A 20,315-nucleotide genomic window follows, 5' to 3' on the forward strand; every position below is an offset into this window, starting at 1 on the left:
AAAACAACAAAACAAACCAAAACTTGTGTTTGGGAACTTTTATTGAACCTGAAGAAAATAATATTTTTCTACTAAGATACTGGTTGGGATTTCAAAACATCTCACTTGATAAAAAGGAAAGCATGTTCTGGTCTTTATTGTGTGAAAGACCTATTGATGATCTAGATACCATTTTTGGTTCTTATTATGATTGGTATCTAGATGCCTTCCCAAAGCTTCACACACTCCAAAGCTTCATGCGCTTTTGAAAGGTGACAGAGTCAAGGGACAGTATAGCTAGAAATGTAAGGAGGCAGGACCATGACAGTGTGGCCTGGAACAGTAGATCCCCCTTCCTGTTCCCCCACTTCACTCTTTATTCTGCCTGGATGCCGTGACACCAGCAGCTTTCCTCTGCCCAGCCCATTCCATTCTCCATGCAAAGACAAACTTCTGGAATATGAGCCAAAATAAACCTCTTCTTCAAGTTGCAGGTGTTGCGTATTGTGTCCCAGCATGGAGGAAAGTGACTAAGACAGTTCGTTTTATCTGGGAAGTAGAAGCTCCGAAGATATAGTTAACATAGAGCAGAATGTGGCTCATGGGAAGACACATTTTTAACTTGTAATGGTTATGGTTATTGGTATGCATATCACCTGTAAATTTTTAATTTTGAAACTTTACTCATGTGCTTATGGAATGAGCTGAGATTTCATCAAGATAGTTTGTCTAAAATAGTTACACTTCTTTTTGTACTGTGAACATTATTAATGTTTTTATGATCTCCACTTGAACTTGGATAAAACTCTCTTGAAATCCAATTCTATTTTGAATATAGACAGGACTCATAGTATTATAAGAAGGTAAAACCTAGAAATTAATATAGATTGAATGGGCCATTGTACTACAACTCGACTGCATGAGTCAGGTTGGACTCCGATGTGCTTGTGTTCTTTTCTGAGTGCTGTTCTGTCAGTTACCCATGGTAGCTACTTTCTCACCTCTTGAACTGAGTTGGCTGAGCAGGGGAATGACTAGATACTGATTCAGGTTGGGACGGACCTCAGGAATGTGAATTTCTGCCAGTCTCATTGGTGATGCCAGTGCTGTTGGTATGGTGCTTCTGGTCTCAGGGCCATACTTTGAAAACAATTGATTCATAGGCTTTTACTTATTCTCAAGACAATTATGTTAGGCATGTGGCTGACAGTCCTTATGAGATATTAAGTCATCTATGACTTCTCATCTTTGTTTCAAAATTACCAGTCATACCATCTCTTAGTTATTTTTCTCTTTGCTGAGACAGAAATACCTGACACCCAAAGTTAAAGGAGGAAAGGTTTATTTCGGCTCACAGTTTGTAGAGGTTTCAGTTAATAGTCAGCTGGCTTCAAGGCAGGGTGGCATGGCAGACAGGCATCACAGAGAGGAAGCAGTTCACGGCAGGCAGAAGGTAGCAGACAAGCAAGGGATGACCACAGCTCTTTCTATCCCTTAAATGTTATTCAGGCTACTTAGGGCAGGTCTCACTCACACCATTAATCCTGGTGCCCTTGAGCCTAGGATTGCCCCATGAATCAATTCTAGCGTCACACACTCTTAATCCAGACATCCCTGAAAAAGCCCCATCTCTGACCACATGAGGCTTTGGGAGGACACCTAAACACAAACTGTAACACCATCGAAATGAATGGATCATATAGCATAGTCAGTTGTATTTTGTTGTGACAAAGGTGGTCTTGTTAGTGGAATCAGATCTTTAGAGAAAGGCTGACATACTCCATTCATTTCATAAAGGAAAGCTTTATGTACTGTGAATTGTCAGGACTCCTCTTTGTGCTGTGTGCTTCTGAGTGTGGAAGCAGCCATTACAGCTTTAGGGAAGCCCCTCAATTCAATAAAGCCAATTTAATAATATATTGAAATCTAAACAGACATCCTCTTTACTTTTCACTTCTTCATTTGCGTGACCTTTTTAATTAGCTCCCCCAAGGAATGGAATTTTCCCTATGAACTTTTTCTATTTTAAATCATATTTATTGAAATATCATTTGCATATAGTACAGTTCACTGTATAATTTGATATTTTGACAAGGCATACAGTGTTGTATCCACCACCAAAATGAAGACAGAGAAAAATTCCATTCCCTCAAAACAATTCCCTAGTACTGCTTTGTGATCGGCCTGTTTTCTAGTTTGTCTTGACTTGTGTAGAATGTTCTTGTTTAATAAATACATGTACTTTATTTTGGTCTTTTTACCCATACTTTCTGCCTCATAATCCTTTCTTATCATCCAGTGCAGAATATAGGCTGGAATTTCTCTTCCCCAAGGTGGATCATGGAAAGTCTCATCTTCTCCTGCCTTTCTATCTGGGATCTGACAGAAAAGAAATTCTCTGACCTTTCTTGGCTGATGGTATCTCATAAGACTCTTATTTCCAAAGAGATCTTGCCCTGTACCTGGGAGAAAGGAATGCTGCAGGAGAGGCCAAGAACCTGAACCACAGACCTTGCTGGGCTTCCCCACCCATCCATCGGTGTTAGATGAGACCTGTGGTCCAGTCGTATATCTGTACTGTCCTCTGGGCTTTGGTCATGCTGCATAACGGAGTCTTCATAAAACCTTATAAGAAGACAGGGTTCAGAGAGCTTGCGGTTAGCTGAGCATGCGGTAGTTCCTGGAGGATGGTGTACCTGGAGAGGGCCTAGACATTCTGTGGGATTCCCCCATATCTCATCCTATGCATCTTTTCATCTATACTCGCTTGAATATCCTTTATAACAGGAACAAAATCTTTGTAAATAGGGAGGACTGGAGGGGTTGAAGGGAGGGCTGGGCAAGGGTGAAAAGTAAGAACCAAGAGAGACTAGGTAAAGGTGCAAATTTCCAATGATGAATGTCATTATATTGTATACCTAAAATGTACCAATGATTAGAATGGATAATCGATAATGTAAAATAGGAAGAAAAGGTCCAAAGGGGTAGGGGTAGTGGGAGGGCCAGGAGAAAGGAAAGAAGGGAAAGGAAAAATGATGAGAAATGGAAAAAATGGAAATAAAGTCTTTGTAAATAGGGAAGAGTGGAGGGGGTGAAGGGAGGGCTAAGAATGGGGAAAAAATAAGAACCAAGATGCATCATGTAAAGGGACAATTCCCAATGAGAAATGTAATTGTGTTGTATACCTACAATGTACCAATAAAAGAATTTAATTAAAAAAATTCCTTTATAACAACTGAATAAATGTAAATAAGTGTTTCACTGAGTTCGCTGAACTCCTGTACCAAATTAATGGAACCTGAGTACAAGATTGTAGGAAGCTTGATTTATAGCTGGTTGGTCAGAAGCACAGATATCAACCTGGGGCTTGTGACTGACACCTGAATCTTGGGAACTTGTGAATCTGAGTCCTTCACCTGTAGGGTCTCACACTATCTCCACGCAGACAGTGTCAGGGTTTAATGGAATTAGGGAGACACCTGGATGTTGTCTCTTGCAGAATTGATTGCTGACTTGCCAGTGAGGAGAAATCCCCAAGCATTTTGAAGTCACAGAAGTCTTCTCTGTTGATTGCTGTGAGAGAACAGAGGAAACATGCTTTTTTGTTTTAATTCAGTTACCTAAAATATATAGTAGTATAGTATGCAGGCTTCTTTCCCTTGTTATAATGCATTTGAGATTTGGCCTTGATTAACCCATCAACAGTGTGTTCCTCTTTGTTGATGAGTAGTATTTGATTGTATGGATATGCCACTTAGTCTGTTTTTTCACTGGTTGGAAGGTATTGGGGTGTTCCCAGCTTTTGATGATTATGACTGTTTACTCTGTAACATTCATGAACACATTTTTCTTTGGTTTTTTTGAAACAGGATTTAACAATAGCCTATGCTGGCCTAGAATTCAAGATCTTCATTCCTTAGCCTCCCGAGTACTAGGATTACACTTGGCTTTCATGTACACGTTTTTGAGTAAATATGTTTTTATTCTTCTCTGGGAAAATGTTGAAGAGTAGGATTTCTGGGTCTTTTTTTATTTATTCTTGCTGTGCTAGGGATCACACCCAAGGCCTCCTGTGTGCTAGGCAGACACTGTACCACTAAGCTAAATCCCCATCCCTCTGGGTCTTATAATAAATATTTAATTTTATAAAAAATAGCCAGATAGTTTTCCAGGTATTCCCAAGAATAACAGTCTGTGTTTTACTTAGCCCACATCCTCTCCTTAGCATCGTGTGGTATTGCAGTTTTTTCTTTCATATTTATCTAGTCTATTAGGCATGTACCTGTGACACCATGGGTTAATACAGCAGGCCAATAGCTGTCCACGCTGGCTGAGCCCAGGCGCTATGAAAAATAGGACCCAACCTCACCTTGCCAAGCTGCAGAATTTCCCAGCTGGTTTCTGCCTGTACCCTGGCCCAGTGGGCACAACTGTGCACAAGCTAACTCTGCCCATGAAACAAGGACAAGTGAACAGGGAGCCTATGGCAGCCACTAGTAAAAGTAAGAGGGGAGGGGGCCGGGGATTTAGCTCAGCGGCACCATGCCTGCCTGGCAAGCACAAGGTCCTGAGTTTGATCCCGGTACTGGAAAAAAAAAGTAAGAGGGGAGCTTCTCCTCCCAGTGGGCTTTTCAGTCAGTGTGAGCAGTCCATCAGCTATGAGAATGCACATGTCCTTCAACACATGTAGTCTCCATCATGTGTTTTCAGTGCTCGCAGCTTCTATATTCTGAATCTTCTCTCTTAAAAAAAGAAATGGATTATGTAAAATGTTGTGGAGCTCAAAAGAGCCTCTCTTGGCCTCTGTATGATAAAATAATGGACATTTTGAATTTGCTTATTCTAAATTCATTTTTCCTAAGTTTGTTTTGGTGGTGTGATAAGGGAGCTTTTGAAATAATTAAAGAACAAAGACTCAAAGTACTTATCAAATTATGTAATTCTGAAATTCTATTGAGACTGAAGATGTAGCTCAGTGGTAGTGCACTTTTAGCATGTTTGAGGCCCTGGGTCTGATCCCTGGTACCACAAAACAACAATAACAACAATAATAATAACAATAATAGTAAAATAAAGTTGATTAGAAGTTTTTATCAACTTATTTTAATTAGTGGATAGAAATACCTGAGTGGGAAACCACAGGATTCAGGGTAAATTGTTCTGTTTCTGCAGCATGAGGTAGATTTATTAGAACTGTGGTTCTCCACCTTGGCTGCACCTTAGAACCACCTAGAAATCTTTTATAAAGAAAACACCAATGCCCTGGCCTTAACTCAGAAACTTAAGTTAGAATCTCTGGGGTAGGTGTTGGGGGGGGAAACCCTGCCATTAGTGTTCTTTGAAAGAGCTGAGCATGTCGGCACTTTCCTGTAATCTCAGCACTCTGGGCGGCTGAGACAGGAGGATAGAAAGTCTGAGCTCAGCCTGGGCAATCTAGTGACTTAGCAAGACTCTGTCTAAAAAATAAGAAAAAGGATATGGATGCAGTTCAGTGAGAAGACCCTGGGTTCAGTCCCCATAGAGGGGCTGGGGGGAAGGGAGACCCTTGTATAGTTCTAATGGAAAGCCAGGACTGAGAATTATTGCACTTAAAGAGGTCTTATTCCAGGGTCTAATTCTGGCACTGTATACATCTCTCAAAATATGTCCTATTTCTGTTGCTTTCCATAGACATGGAAATGCTTCTGGTTGCTCAGATGATCATTAATGAAAAGAGTACAGGCCCAAAAGTAGGCTGTTTGCGCTCTTTCTCAGTTTCTATTGTGTATGTGTGTGCATTTGTGTGATTTGTGTTTGCAAGGAGGTGGGATGCCTTAATTATCAAACAATAGCTTATTTTTGTTCCTCCGAAATTAATTACAGATAAACATTTTAAAAGAATACCTGACTGTAAATTGCAGTTATAAATATTTTTACCTAAGGAATATAGCACAAGGATTATTAACACAGTTGTTCATTTTAGACAAAACTGGATTGAAGGTCATTTTTAAGTAATTGTTACAAATATACTGTAAGTTGAATGATGAAGCTAAACTTTCTCTTTAGTGTACAAATATGAAAATTTATTTAAGCACTCTTGGGGGAAATGTTCGAATACAGGAGAGAAGACATAAATTTTAAACTTGCGGCTGACACCATAGGGTTGACAGAACTAAGTCAGAATGTTACCTCCACACTAGCAGAGATTTGGCTTTGTTCATTCAATTTGTAACGTCTTTGGATCAGTGTTTGGCACATAGTACACACTCAGTAAATAAATGTCTAGGCAGGCTATAAAAACATTGAGCAGGATATAGAAAAGAAAATTCAATATTCAGCAAAAGTATGCATTTTATCATCTACATTTAGGAGATTACAATACAAACTGGAGGAGAACCAAATAGGCAAAGGGTTTCTGAGGATTTTTTAGTTCATGCTGCTAAAAATATTCCAACTTTAAGCCATTTTATCAGAAGTGCATTGCTGAGGGAAGTCATGGTATCATGCACTATCCTGGTTCCAGCATAGGAAGGATGAGATGCGTGATGTTCTAGGGTCCAAGTTTGCTGGCAAGACGTTACAGATGTGGGCTTGTCCAGAGGAAGCAAACTGAAAAGGCTTATTCCATGAGGAAATGTGGGGAAACTTGGAGGTTCAGCCAGGAACAGAAAAGACCCAGTGGGGACGTGCTGGCTGGCTGGCAGGTAGAAGAGGGAGGATGCTGTTATGTGGTTGTGACAGGCTTAAACCAGAGTAGTGAGTGGATTCAGGTGAATTATTGGGAAGAACTTTCTATCCATAGAGCAGCATTCTGTGTTTGTAGGAAGAATGGATTCCTGCGTCCAGTAGAGGGAATCAGACAGAAATCCTGTTAAGATTGTTTCCAACTCTGAGAGAGTCAGTACTTTGTTTTGAGGAAAATGTCATGTTCTTGTTTTTTTTTTTTTTTTTTTAAATTTTGAGACAGGGACTCTGTAAGTCACTAAGTAGCTCAGGCTGGGTGGGAACTTGGAATCCTCTTTCCTCAGTCTCTAAGAGTGCTAGATTATAGTCATATGCCACCATGTCCAGCTGATACCCTTTGTGAATAGTGGAGCACACTGTAGGATTTCCCACTGGAACTTGGGAATATTTGATACTTAAGCTATTTGCAGTGTCTTAGGTTTCCTTGGTAAAATCAGTGCATGTTTCTCATTTGCTCAGGACTGGTAGCCAAGAGGTTTTCCAATGCCTGTTTTTAAAATGAACTACAAGGAATCAGGTTCTCCTCTACACTCCACTGATCAGGTAGTTTTCTGATAAAATAACAAGTCCTTCTATTGGCAATGATAAAGAGGTGGCCTGGGATGAGTTTGCCCATAGAAACACTCATAGCTACACAAAACTCTTTGAATAAATTTCACATGAAATCAAAGTACTGTGACTAGAAAATGCTTAGAGTTTGGGAGTTGGACTGACCTCTTTTCAAATCCTTCCTTGGACAGTTCCTCTCTTGTGGTTGCATATTAGTCAGCCTTCCCCCTGTTTGGACAAAATGCCTGACACCTACAACTTAAATGAGAGGTTTATTTGGCTTACAGTTTCAGAGGGTCCTAGCCATGTTCAGCTGGCTCCAAGGCAGAAGTGACATGGTAGAAAGGTCTGGTGGAGGAAAGCTGTTCAACCATGGCAGCCAGGAAGCGGAGAGAGAAGGAAGGAGTGGGGATAAGAATACACCCTTCCAGGTCACAACCACGTAACGCCCCTCCTGGAAAAGGGCCCCATATCCTAACAGCACCTTCAGCTATGTGCTCACCTGTGGATTAATCCACTGATGACTGCAGTGTCCCTCTCCACAATCCAGTCGTCTTTCAGAAGCCCCACCCCTGACATGTGAGACTTTTGGAGGGTATTTTAGATTTAAACCATAACAGCATGTTACTTAATCTTTCTTTGGTATAAGCTTAGTTTCCTTACCCATAAAATCAGAGTAATTTTCCTCCTTTGCAGGGTGTTGGGAAGATTACACATGATTAGAAAAGCATGACGGGAATGGTACATTTTATTAGACATAGTATTAATTAAATGGATTTCAATAAATAAGACATTTACTAGTTCTGTTTTTCTGAGAAAGTTGCTTTATTTTGGACTTCAGCTCATTCTGTGGATTAAACAAGATCATACTAACAGTGCTTAGCAGAATTCAGGGCCAGTATTAAACACTGCTGTTAAATTGTTGTAGCTATTTGGAAACTCATAACTGAATACACAGAGTTTTGAAAATTATGAAGAATAAAAGGATCAAATGAAAATAGTCTCTTTGGGTTCATTAGCTTTCTTTGCATGGGTGTCTGTAGTGGTGCTAGTCCTAGTACCTAGTTTTCTATGGCTGTTGTAACAAATGACTCCACATTTAGCAGCTTAAACCGGTGTAAACTTATTATCTTGCAGTTCTGGAGGCCAGATGTCCTAACTTGAAACTGAGGTTTCAGCAGGGGTGTATTCATTTTGGAGATTGCCGAGGAGACTTTGTTTCCTCACCTCTTCCAGTTTGGAGGGGACCTTCTGCACCCCTTGTTTGTGGTCTCTTCCCCATCTTCAGGGCCAGAATTTGCAAATCTTCTGTTCATTCCTGCATCCATATCATTTTCTCTGATCTTCACTTTATGATCACATCTTCTTCTCTAAAATCCTTTTTCCTTTATGAGGACCTTGTTATGGTATTAAGCCCCCAGATAGGCCAGTGTAGTCTCTTCATCTCCAGATTCTTGGTTTAATCACATCTGCAACATCCCCTTTGCTGTGTAAGACAACATAGTCACAGGTTCTGCAGAGTGGGGTGTAGATATTTTTGGAAACTGTTATGCAGCCTATCATATACTAGAGATTATGGATTTGAAATCATCGAGGCTATACATCTTTCCTTGAGCATCCTCATTTAAAAAAAATTGAAATGATTTGACTTAGATTCATGCACTCTAATGTCATTCCGTGAAGAGTTCAAATGCTGATTCAGAACCTAAAGGAATTTAGGAAGAAATCAAAAGAGTTTTCTGAATGATTGACTTGAAACTAAAATCTAAGAAAGATATTTTTGTATCATTGCATGGTATTCTGTGGCCAAGTGCCATAGCATCTCCTAATCTTTGTGCCAGTATATTGCACTTTTTAAAGTTAGAATACACCTTGAGTCTTGCGGCAACTTGAGGACACTTTTTGCCAACATAGAAACACTAATGTAACTCCTGGGGACACTGGTGGAGCTAGGAATGGAGGTTAGGGGTTTTTGTGTGTGTGTCCCCACCGACTACAGGAATGAGTTCTGTCTCTCTTGTTCTGGTTGGTGATAGTTGGCAACCTTTTCTTTTTTCATTGGGTGAAAGTAGGTGACACTATCCCTAGAAAACCTCCCTGCTATATAGCTCTTCTTTTGGTATCATAATCGAGATCTTAGGGCAGCTTTAGTTGTTTTTCTTTTTTTTTTTTTTTGTACTGGGGATCGAACTCGGGACCTTGCACTTGTGAGGCAGGCAGTGGAACCACTGAGATAAATCCCGGCCCAGGGCAGCTGTAGTTTTAAATTCATCATTAGAAGCATTTTGTTTTTAACACCTTTTAGAGTAAAGAGAATATACTCTGAAATTAAATAGTCCATCGTCAGCCTTAGCTTCATTCTGTAACTGTGGCCCTAGGCAAATTCTTAAACTTTGTGAGCCTCTACTTTCTCGTGTGTGAGGAGGGCACGGTGACACCTGCTGCATGCTGTCCCGAGGCTGTGGAAGGTCCTGCCTGCCACTTGGTTTGCGCACTATAAATGTTAGCAGTTAACTGAGTCTCTGTGTTTCTTTGTCTTCTGATTTAATATTTCAATTAATCCAATATCTTTGTTATAAATATCACTTTTGTGCAGTGAATTCAAGAAGGATGATTAAAAAGACCAAAAAAATATAAAGGCTGACTTTGGTGATTATGTAGTTGTTAGTGATAAATTCTTAGCTTAAGATATATTTACCTGTGATGTTTCATTTGTTCATTCACCATTTATTAAGTGACCTTGTTATATTGGATGTCGGGGTCTATATGTCAAGGGCTATAAAAGGTGAGCAAGAAACCTGGCCTGAGATTTAGAGGCATGATCACTGTTCCTTCAAGGCCACAGGCTCTTCATTCATTCATTTATTTGACACATTCATTGGGAGTGTCTGGTACCACCGGTAGGAGCTAAGGGTAATCTAAACAGTGAAGAAGACAAAAATCCCTGCCTTTGTGGAACACTCCAGTGGGGGAAGAAAAACAACAAATGAGACAAATAAAGAGAATGTGTAATGTGCTAGGTGGTGATCAATGTTGTAGAGAAAAATAAATCGGGGCACAGGCATGCTAAAGAGAATTCAATTTTCAATTGTGTGGTTAGGCTTTTGAGCAAAAGCCTGAAAGCAGGGAGGACAAGAATCATAGCAATTTCTGGAGGAGCATTACTGGTGGAAAAAGGCAGGTGCAGTACTCCAAATCTGCAACTGTTCTTGGTGACCTAGGAAAGAAATCATGACCCCCTTTTTTGAGAATTAGAGAGTCTGAGACAGAGCCCACAATCACAGTTCCTTACCATTCACTCATCTGGGGAAGTGCTAAGGAAACAACAAGTTTAAGACTTTAATGAAGGGAAAGCAGTATATCCAGGCACTGCCTCTGTTACTGTCTGTCTGAACTAGAAATCAATTTAACACTCGGAAGTTTGAGGCTTTTGAGTTTGGTCCTGGGGAAGAGGTTGTTCAGCAAGAACAATGGTCTTGTGACTTGGCTCTTTACCGCCTCCCCTGACTGCAAGGGAAGAGGGGAACTGGAGGACGAATTCCAGCTCCAGGTAACTGGATGTCTTCTTCCATTTCTTAACCTCCATGTCATTCTCTGGACTGCACAGAGATAGCCAGAAATCAGTAGAGGAGAATTTAAAACTTTCTGGAAATCAGCAGTAATTGAAATATAATTTCTGAACCCCAGTTGGAGCCATTTCTGTGTAAGCTTGGATGAAAGTTCACACATGCTCTCTCGATATACATAGCAACTGACTCTTCAGGGAGAAAGGACAGCCCTAAGTCACAGCCTTTGCCCGTTCTGTGTGATGTGAATACTTCTGTTGTTGTTGATGTCCGATCATCACCGTGATGCCACTGAACTTAGTCTTGGGCAGAGAAGTGGTTGGTTGCATCATTTGGTTTGTGTGAGCTCGTGAGGAGCTGGTTCCAGCACATTATGCACTTACCTTGATGGAGCCATCATCATAGTCAAGATAAGGAACATTTCCAACATATTTTTTTAGGTCTCTATCAATCAGTCTTCATTCTACACTCAACCTTCTTCTGATTATAGATTTGGTTTATGTGTTCTAGTGTTTCATGCTCATGGAATTACAGAGTATGTTCTCTTCTGTGTTAGCATTGTATTTTGAAATATTCATTATCATTACATATATCAGTAATTTGTTTCTATTATTATCATTATCATCATCATCATCATCATCATTATTATTGCTGGTGATTGAACCCAGGGCCTCAGCAATGCTAGGCAGGTGCTGTACAGCATCCTAGCTCATTTTTTGATTACCCTTTATTGCTTGGTAGCATTCTACAGTGTGGACATACCATAAGTTGTGTAGCCATTTGCTTACTGCTGGACATTTCCATTGTTTCCAGTTTGAGGCTGTTACTAAGACAGGTGCTATAAATACTTGTATATGAGTTTTACTTAGAAATGTATTTTTATTTCTTTTGAGTAAATATCTAGAAGGGAATTACATAGGTCATGAAGAAGATGTATGTTTTATAAGAAATTGCCAAATGTTTTCCCAAATAAGCTGAGGTATTTTACACTTACTAGCAATGTATGAGAACTTTGATGCACCACAATTCCATTAAAACTTGGCCTTGTCTATCCTTTCAGCTTAGCCACACTAGTGTGTATGCAGTGTTATGATTTTAATTGGCACCTGAGCATGTTTTTATGTGTTTATTGGCCACATGCATATTTTGTGAAATGTCCATTCAAAGTTTTGCCGGCTTTGGGCATGAGGTTATTAATTTGTTTGTAGAAGGGAGATAAATAACTTTTCAAAAGTGAGTATAGAATTTAAAGTAGCATAAATTGGAGAGGCAAGAGGGAAAGCAAGACAGATATAACACAAGAAAACTGACAGGTTTATCAGGCGCTGGCGACCTCAGTGCTTCATAAGTGGGTGGCCAAGTGTCTGGGTTGCCTGGGACTATCCCAGTTCAGCACTGAGAAGTCCTGTGTTCCAGGAAATCCCTCAGGCCTGGGCACACCCTCTAGAACTGGCCATGCTACGGAACTGTGTATAAGGGAGATGCAAACTATATGCAGGGACACATTAGCCTCAGGAGGGGTTAGCTACAGGCTCAGGTATGGTGATTGGTGGTAAATGGCCACTGGAGGGCCACATCCAGAGCAAGGCCATTGTGAAAGGTGGGTCACAGCCCTCTCCCAACCCCAAGTCAATAGTTTGCTCATGATTAAGAAAATTTAGGGACACTTAGGTCAGGTTGCCTCCTGCTGCTGGGAAAAGAATAAAGAAAATACTCCCAATGATTGTTTTTGAAAATTATAAGCACTATGGATTCATTTCACTTAAATTAGAATTTTCTGATCAATTGCAATTGTCCCTGGCAGAACTGAGGTTTACCAGTCATTTATACCTTAGTATAAAATAGTTTGCAGGCATAGAGTTTTCTAAGCATACCCTTTAGTATGAGAAAATATAGTTATAGGAAAATTCTTGGCACAAGAGCAAGGGGGCTACCACTAAGGATAAAAAAAATAACAAAAACTTCACAGGACTAGGAATGAAAGGTGAAATTCATCAACTTAGTGTTGTGTATAGAGTTGTGTCGCTCGGCAAAAGGAATATCTGTGTGTTACTATTTAGAAGAGTGTAAGAGGGCCAAGGGAGAGGAAATGATTCATTTTTCTTTGGGTAGTGTTAAGGCAAAGGTTGGGCTTTGATCTGTTCGCTATTGATTTTATATTTCATACATGCATATTGTTCTGGTGTATTTATAAACTGTCCTTATGTTAGTTATATATTGTTCCTCGTTTTAGCCCTTGTTGCATGACATAAACAGTCATAGTTTTGTTTTACATTATCACAGAAGAGGTAGATGGAATGCCTGCTTATAGATATTATTACTGCCATGCTTTCATACACTTTCTTTTTAATAACTCCCAACATGTCATGTTATGGTATTTTTCTTCTTAACGTTTATTAAGTACCATCAGCATGCTCAGTGCTGTTGAAAGAATACAAAAGACACAATTTTTATGAGTAAGGAACATGTATATTAATAGATGAGAGACTTAAATATGTTCCCTATATATTTCTTTTCCTGGAAGGTAATCAATTATTTTGTTTGGATGAGGCAAAAATAATTGGACTAATGCACACTATTCCTTTGCTGTTTTTTTGGAAACAAAACAAGTACAGCAGTGTCTCAACCCAGAGCCTTCAAAACCATAACGTTGGCACATTATGTAAAATAAAGCTTTTTTTGCTGAAATCAGCCTTCATTTGATAATACTGTGATACTTCTACTAGAAATTTTGGAACACACATAGTTGTAAAATATGTGATTTTAGTAATTCAAGGAGTTTGACTTTTTGGATATTTAGTTCAGCAATTTTTTCTGAAATTTTATTATGTGCTGAGTCTCATATTGGGACCTAGAATCAAATGGCGAACAAAACAAGATACATCTCATCCTCTGGGGCATTCAGCCAAGTGGGGTGCCTGCACAGAACCAGGATTCCACTGATCAAGGTATGGCAACAGGTTCTTATGGTTCTGGGAGATGTCATGGTCAACACCGACCTTGTCCGGAAAGCTTTGGAAGCCTTCTTTCTCGGAGGCTTTTCATCCACGGGGGATGAGGAAGAGGAATCTAGGAGGAGAGGGAAGAGGTCAGGGAAGGTGCTGTGGTAGAGGGATCAGCAGGCACGATGCAGCTGAGAACCTGAAGGAAGAAGCTAGCACTGCCTGAATCCAGAGAATGAGAGCCAGTGTTTGAGGTGATGCTGGAAGGGCAGAGCGGCCCGGTCACACTGTGCTGTAAGTTAAAGTAGGGTAGTGGTCTTTATTTAGTGAGTTCAGCAAAGCATATGGAAGCATTCTTGGCATAGTGTAAGGTGTTTAATATTATTATTCTGATTTACTTTTAAAGTCTACATTATGAAAGAGTATTAAATGTCAACTGACACTCTTTGAATTCCAAAAAAAGATTTTAGGCAGGGGCATGACATATAATCCAGTAGCCAGATTCGCATTTTGCAAATATCTTCCAGCTGCTATGTGAAAAAGAGAGTTGAGGGGAGATGGTGGTGCAGGCGGCTGTGCAAAGATGAGAGTGGACAGAGAGGGTCGGCTGGCAGCCTTGGCTCACTGGTACCTACAGCCCACGGCTCAGGACACACAGCACGGAGGTCTCTGGGTTGTGCGGGGCTGTGCGCATTAGGCCTTGCAGTGTTGGGTAGCCAGGGGCCTCCCTTGGAGAACTGAACCATCTGACGAGGCTAACAGAGACTGATAAATAGCTTATGAAATCAATCAAGGGAGCCAGGTTTTTTTTTCTCTTTAGATTTTTAAAATTTTTATTAGTCCATGTTTGCAGTACATAATGATTACATCCCTCGTGGGGAGCTGGTACACGTACATAACACATCCTAATTCTTCTTTTTTATCCCCTTCCCTCATCTTTCTCTCCTCTTTTTTGTTTTTCTCTACATGTCTGCAACACACGCTGTTGACAGTCCTGTTGTGGGGTTGGCTCGTGGACATAATACCTCCCATTTCCTGTTTTCATTGCTTACCCCTTCCTGCCCTCCTCTGTTCCTCCTCCCTCCATCTCTTGATCCCCTTGCCCTTTGAGGAAGATTGATTTTCCTACTTCCTATGATCTATTTTTTCCTATTATCTACTTTTTATTTTGCTCTTTATTTTTACTCTAGGTTTCTCATGTGAGAGAAACCATGTGATAGCTAAGCCTGTGTCTCATGTGTTTCATGTAACATTATGGCCTCAAAGTGCATCCATTTTCCTACAGATGACTCAAACCTATCCTTCTTTGTGGCAGAGTAGTACTTCATTGTGTATAAATCCCACATTTTCTTTATCCATTCATCTGTTGATGGACATATGGGCCACTTCTAAGATTTAGCTGTTATGAATTGTGCTTCTATAAATATGGGTGTGCATGTGTCTGTAATATTATGACTTTAACTCTTTGGGGAAAGATACCTAGAAGATAAATAGCTGGTCGAATAGAATTTCTAGTTGGAGTTTTTTGAGGAATCTCCCTTCTGATTTCCATAGTAGTTGTACTAGTTTAAGTTCCCGCCCACAGTGTAGCAGGGTTCTTTGACCCTGGGACCCTGCAGCCTCGCCAGCATTTGTTATTGTTTGATTTCTTGATGATGACCATTCTTTCCGGGGTGAGATGTCATCTCAGTGTGGTTTGGATTTGCATTTCTCTAATGGGCCAGGCTTTCTGAAATGGTTTTTGAAGCCATACCACCCAGTGCCTCCATGAGAGCTGCTACTTTTGCCACAATCAGAAAACTGAGGAAGGAGGAAGCTGCCCAGTGTTGCCACAGTAGTTCTTCTACCATCTCTTTCCAGCCTACCAACAAGACAGGATGTGCAAAAAGATGCCAGAGAGCGATGAAACAGATGCTCAAGCCTTGGCCACCATTGCCTCCAAACATGTGAATGGCTCCGAGAGCATGCCTCAGATTTTCCCTGCATCTGTCTGCTATAGTCATAGCCGTGTCTAGATCCTTCTGTACAATGCAGAAAGATGCCCCCCGAAGATGCGAGTGACCATTTACCAAGGATTCACATGTCATCACCTCCCAGTCAGTCCTACTGTGTACATTTTCATAGTCTCTCAGAGGCTCAGTGTCCTCCTTTATCAGAGTACAGCTACTGATCTTGATCTTCTAGGGTTCTTGGGGATCAAGTTAAATAGATAGCATGTGGAAGTGTAACAGGATGCGTGACACATGCTAGACGTTTAATAAACGAGGCATCAACCAATAAGTGGACATCATTCCACAACTTGATAGAGAAATGGTGAGAGACAGAGATACATTGGAGCTCACAGCTGCAGAGATTTGGGAGGATGCACGGATATGACCCTGTATCAGTCACGGGGCCTTGGGCGAGCATATGTGGCCCTGTCTGTGTGTGCATTTGTGTGCTATTTTAGCAGTTTCTTTGTGTTCTTTCATTGTTAGTTTTTTAAATCAAAACTTAGTCTGTGCACGTAAAAAATGAAAAATTTCTCCTTCATCTGTATAACTATAAACATAGGTATAATCATTATTTTCTCTGCAGCAGTTGGGTCATATTATTACATGTTTTGCATCTTTATTTTTTTGCTCATATCATTTGGAGTACAATCCATTTTCATTCATATAGGATTAATTACTTGTTGATGGCAGTTGGTAGTTCATAGTCTTTTGCTTTTACCAAGTTGCTGTCATATCCATGTGCGTACATAAAGACTCTTCCAGGGAATACATATTTAGAAGTAGGAAGGCTGACTCAGAGGTTTGGTGCAGTTTATAATATTACTGATATAATCAAATGTCTATTAAGATACTTGTCCCATGTTATGCTTTTTATTAGTCCTTTTTTGTTTTCAATACTAGGGATTTAGCCCAGGGTCTTTGGATTGAACTACATCTCCACCCTCCATTTTTGGAAATACAGCCCCACTCAGTCACTAAGTTGCTCAGTTGGGCTTGAAATTTCAGCCTTCCCGCCTGAGCCTCACAGAGGGCTGGAATTACAGATGTGTGCCACCACACCCAGCTTTTACCAGTCTTGTGTGCACTGCTGTTGTCACACATTATCCTGCACTCTCATGTTTCATCAACGCTTTTGATTTTTGCCAGTAAGATTGGGGAAGTGAGAGATTATACCTGTGCAGAAAGAGAAATCTTGAGCAAGTTATAGAAGTGGAAGATTAATTAGAAGGTAAGAAGTGAGAGAAGGTAGGGTTAAATTTAAATTTAGGAAGGAAACTCAAACCTTCTGTTACTGTACGCCAGGTGGTGACTTGACCTGTCTGTTCACATGTGATTACATTCAAACCTCCTAAGAACACTAACCCATAAACACTGGTGTCCTCCTTTGCTCTGACATCCATTCTCTGGCCACTACATCTCCTGTGTCCTTCTCACTTTACCATTGCGGAAACCAAAACCGAAGAGGCTAAATGATTTATCAGAAGTCTCAAATCAAGTCAGGATGAAGCTTCCTTTTCCTAGCTCTTTATATATTGCATTAGACTGGGATTCCAGTTTGTACCAGTGGGGCCACACAAGATCTGAAAAGGTCTTCAGGATGTATTCCAGGCACAGTCTAAGTTAAATAGTTGAGCTGAATTCATTTCCTCAAGGTCAAAGAGGTTCTGTTGGAGTTCAGCAGTCGTAACATTGAACACACTGGCATTTTTTGCAATGGTGATGATCAATTTTCTGCACGGTTCTTCCTCAGAGAGTCTATGTTCCTTTCCAGAGCTATTATATTTACCCAAGGAACACTTGACAAAAAGTATATGATATAAAAACTCTAACCCTTTTGGGGTTTTAAGATATTCTTGTTTCTTTTTTTTTTTTGGTACTGGGGATCGAACTCAGGACCTTGAGCTTGCGAGGCAGGCACTGGAACCACTGAGCTAAATCCCCAGCCCTTTAAAATATTCTTGTAAACGATTATGTAGCCACACTTGAGTTCTACCCTTAGTCCTGTGGTATCTTAAAATTGGCAGTAAGTCCCTCCCTGACCCTCCTGGAGGCTGAGGCTGGCACCTGTGTCCTGTTCCCCATTGTTTGCTGCTCCCTCAGAACCCAGGATCACCGAGATTAGAGGTTCCCAATGGGATTTTCCACCCTTGTTTCCCACCTGTTTTCAGAGTCCAGGATTTCTGTGTAGGTCAGAGTATTTTTCACTCAAATACAAAATGTAGGACTTCAGACTCTCTCAGATTTTAATGATGATCCAACATTCAATCATGGCCTGAAGTCCCAGTGAAGAGATGATTTCTAAGTGACACAAACATTGGATGAGATGGTAGTTGACAATGTGATGAAAAGGAGAGAAATAGAAATAAACATTCTAGCTGGAAGAAATGAACCTGGTCCAATAATTTTTCCCTTTAATTTAGAAAGCCCAACTTTGGAACTGCACCAATTGGAAAACATCCTCATGATGGTCACTCTTTCATGGCAGACCTATGAGTGCTTTTGGAGAATCAACCATTAATTATTCCCAAAGCGAGTAAAGACTCAGTGTCAAAGAATGAAGTAGGAGTGCTGCAGCGGTCTTAGAAATTAACTGGCCCAGTGTCCAATTTTATAGCAAAGGAAGCAGTGCCAGCACACATGCTGTTTAGCTGTGGTGAGCATTAGCTGGAGCCAGAACAAGCTCTCCTGTCTTCATTGTATGGTTCACTTTTCATTCTGTGATCCATATTTTATAATCTGCTGAGAGAATATGGTCTTTTATGAGATTTTGTTCGTTTATTTTTTCAACATGAACTGGGATTTATTTTCAAAACCATCCTAAATAGACCTATTTTTAACTAAGAACAAAAGAGAACCTAAATGAGAAGACTAAAATGTTAAAGAAAAGGATAAGGTAAAGTGATCAAATGATTTTTACACAGGATGCTCAGCTGATAGATTTGTTTTGTTTTAGAAACTGCCATTCCACTTTTAGTTTTGCAATACATGAAGAAGGGCTGTGCACTTATACCATCTATTAAAGTCAGGAAACTAAGTAGTGTTATCTTTGTGAATGATCAACTGTGTAAGATGTGCTTCACATTAGCTACATAAATAATCTAACAAGGTCCTTCCTTGCACATTTTTTCAGAGCAAACGAATTGCAGTGTTTTTTTATAACCAGATAACTATTTGATTTATTTTTCCTCTTTCCCACATTTGGATATAGATTGATATAGAATTACTTAAAATGCTGCATATAAATTAAACATTAAAGGGGAGCTATGGAGAGGCTAAGCTGCCCCATTATAATCTTTAGTTACACAGTCACTGCTTCAAGGACACTCTATTTCATATCACATGTCCTTCGCTGAAAAGTGATCACCAAGGTTCAAGTAACATTTAAGCACAGCAGGCACCTGCATAATTTACGGACCTCTTTTGTTTTGTTTTCTTATTTTAATCAAAAACAGGAAGATACAAGACAATTTTCAGACATTAATGGTCTTTCTTTTTGTTTTCCCTCCCACCTTGCCTTGGCAGATAGGGGCCCTGAAAGATTACTACCACTTCCACCACAGCAGAACGATCAAAAGGTCAGTTCTCTCCAGCAGAGGAACCCACAGTTTCATTTCCATGGAACCAAAGGTAAGAAGAACCAGTTGGGTGGAGCTCAAGAAACAAAGCTTCTGCATTTTTCATTGGTGATAACACGGTAGGAGCTGATGAGCAACGTGATGCTCAGGTGGCTAGAACTGTCATATTATCCTTAGGTCCAGAGTACATGCTTCTTTCTCCGACAAAAATAGGCAGTGGCTTGATTTTTACTGGTCTGCCACTATCGTCTCAGTTGTACAGCAGCCCAGGGGTAGCCGTGGGTGCAGGTTACTTATGGAGAAATGCAAGGGGATAGGGGATTGTGAAGATAGACTGACTAAGGATGATGGGAGGAAGAACACTGTACTGTTTACCTATTTGCACACAGATTTATGAGCTCTGTAGAAGGAGGATTTCATCTAGAACCCTTCAATCAGGCCTAAGTTGACCATGAATCCTCATGACCCTACATTGCATTGCTGGATAGCCCAGGACTAGACCATGTCTAGGACAGGACGGGGAACCTGCAAGGAGTAGAAGGCAGCTCCTGCTCTCAGGGGCTCCTCCAGTACCTTTCTTGCAGTAAGTCCTCTTAGGTTGTACAGATAGTATTCCCCTGGGAGAGCTTAGAAGGAAGTATGTATGACAGGTATAGGCTGAGCAAGATTAAACAGCTGTGACATGAGAGATGGGGAACTGAGGACCATTAGGGACACACTACTAATAGCAGATGGCAAAGAATTGGAAGCTGAGTTAAATATCTGTCTTTATTAATTAACAAGCAGCAGAGGACTGACTTGGAGTGGAAATCTAATTGGTCTTTCAGATGTGGCAAGAAGAGGCTGCTGGGCCAACTTGCTCCAGTTCCTCTTTGCCCGTGGCATATCCCTTATCGATTACAGTATTTTGCCCCCTCCCCCATTATGATTTGGGTTTGCCAGAAGAGCTCATTTTCAAATAAATTGGTAAACAAACCCCTACCAGCA

General features: G+C 40.5%; 1 protein-coding gene across 2 annotated transcripts in view; it reads left to right on the forward strand.

Moving 5' to 3' along the window:
• Positions 1–20,315, forward strand: part of LOC147825976 (proprotein convertase subtilisin/kexin type 5) — a 341,197-nt gene that overhangs the window by 24,924 nt on the left and 295,958 nt on the right. For both annotated transcript variants that reach the window (XM_004862531.3, XM_087184121.1), the window contains exon 2: positions 19,276–19,380. In XM_004862531.3, coding sequence (XP_004862588.1) covers positions 19,276–19,380 — 105 coding nt within the window. The remainder of the gene's footprint in view (positions 1–19,275; positions 19,381–20,315) is intronic.

This window comes from Heterocephalus glaber, unplaced genomic scaffold, assembly GCF_053883595.1.
Source record: "Heterocephalus glaber isolate CG9 unplaced genomic scaffold, H.glaber_assembly_v1.0 deba00001481, whole genome shotgun sequence".
Taxonomy (NCBI): Eukaryota; Metazoa; Chordata; class Mammalia; order Rodentia; family Bathyergidae; genus Heterocephalus; species Heterocephalus glaber.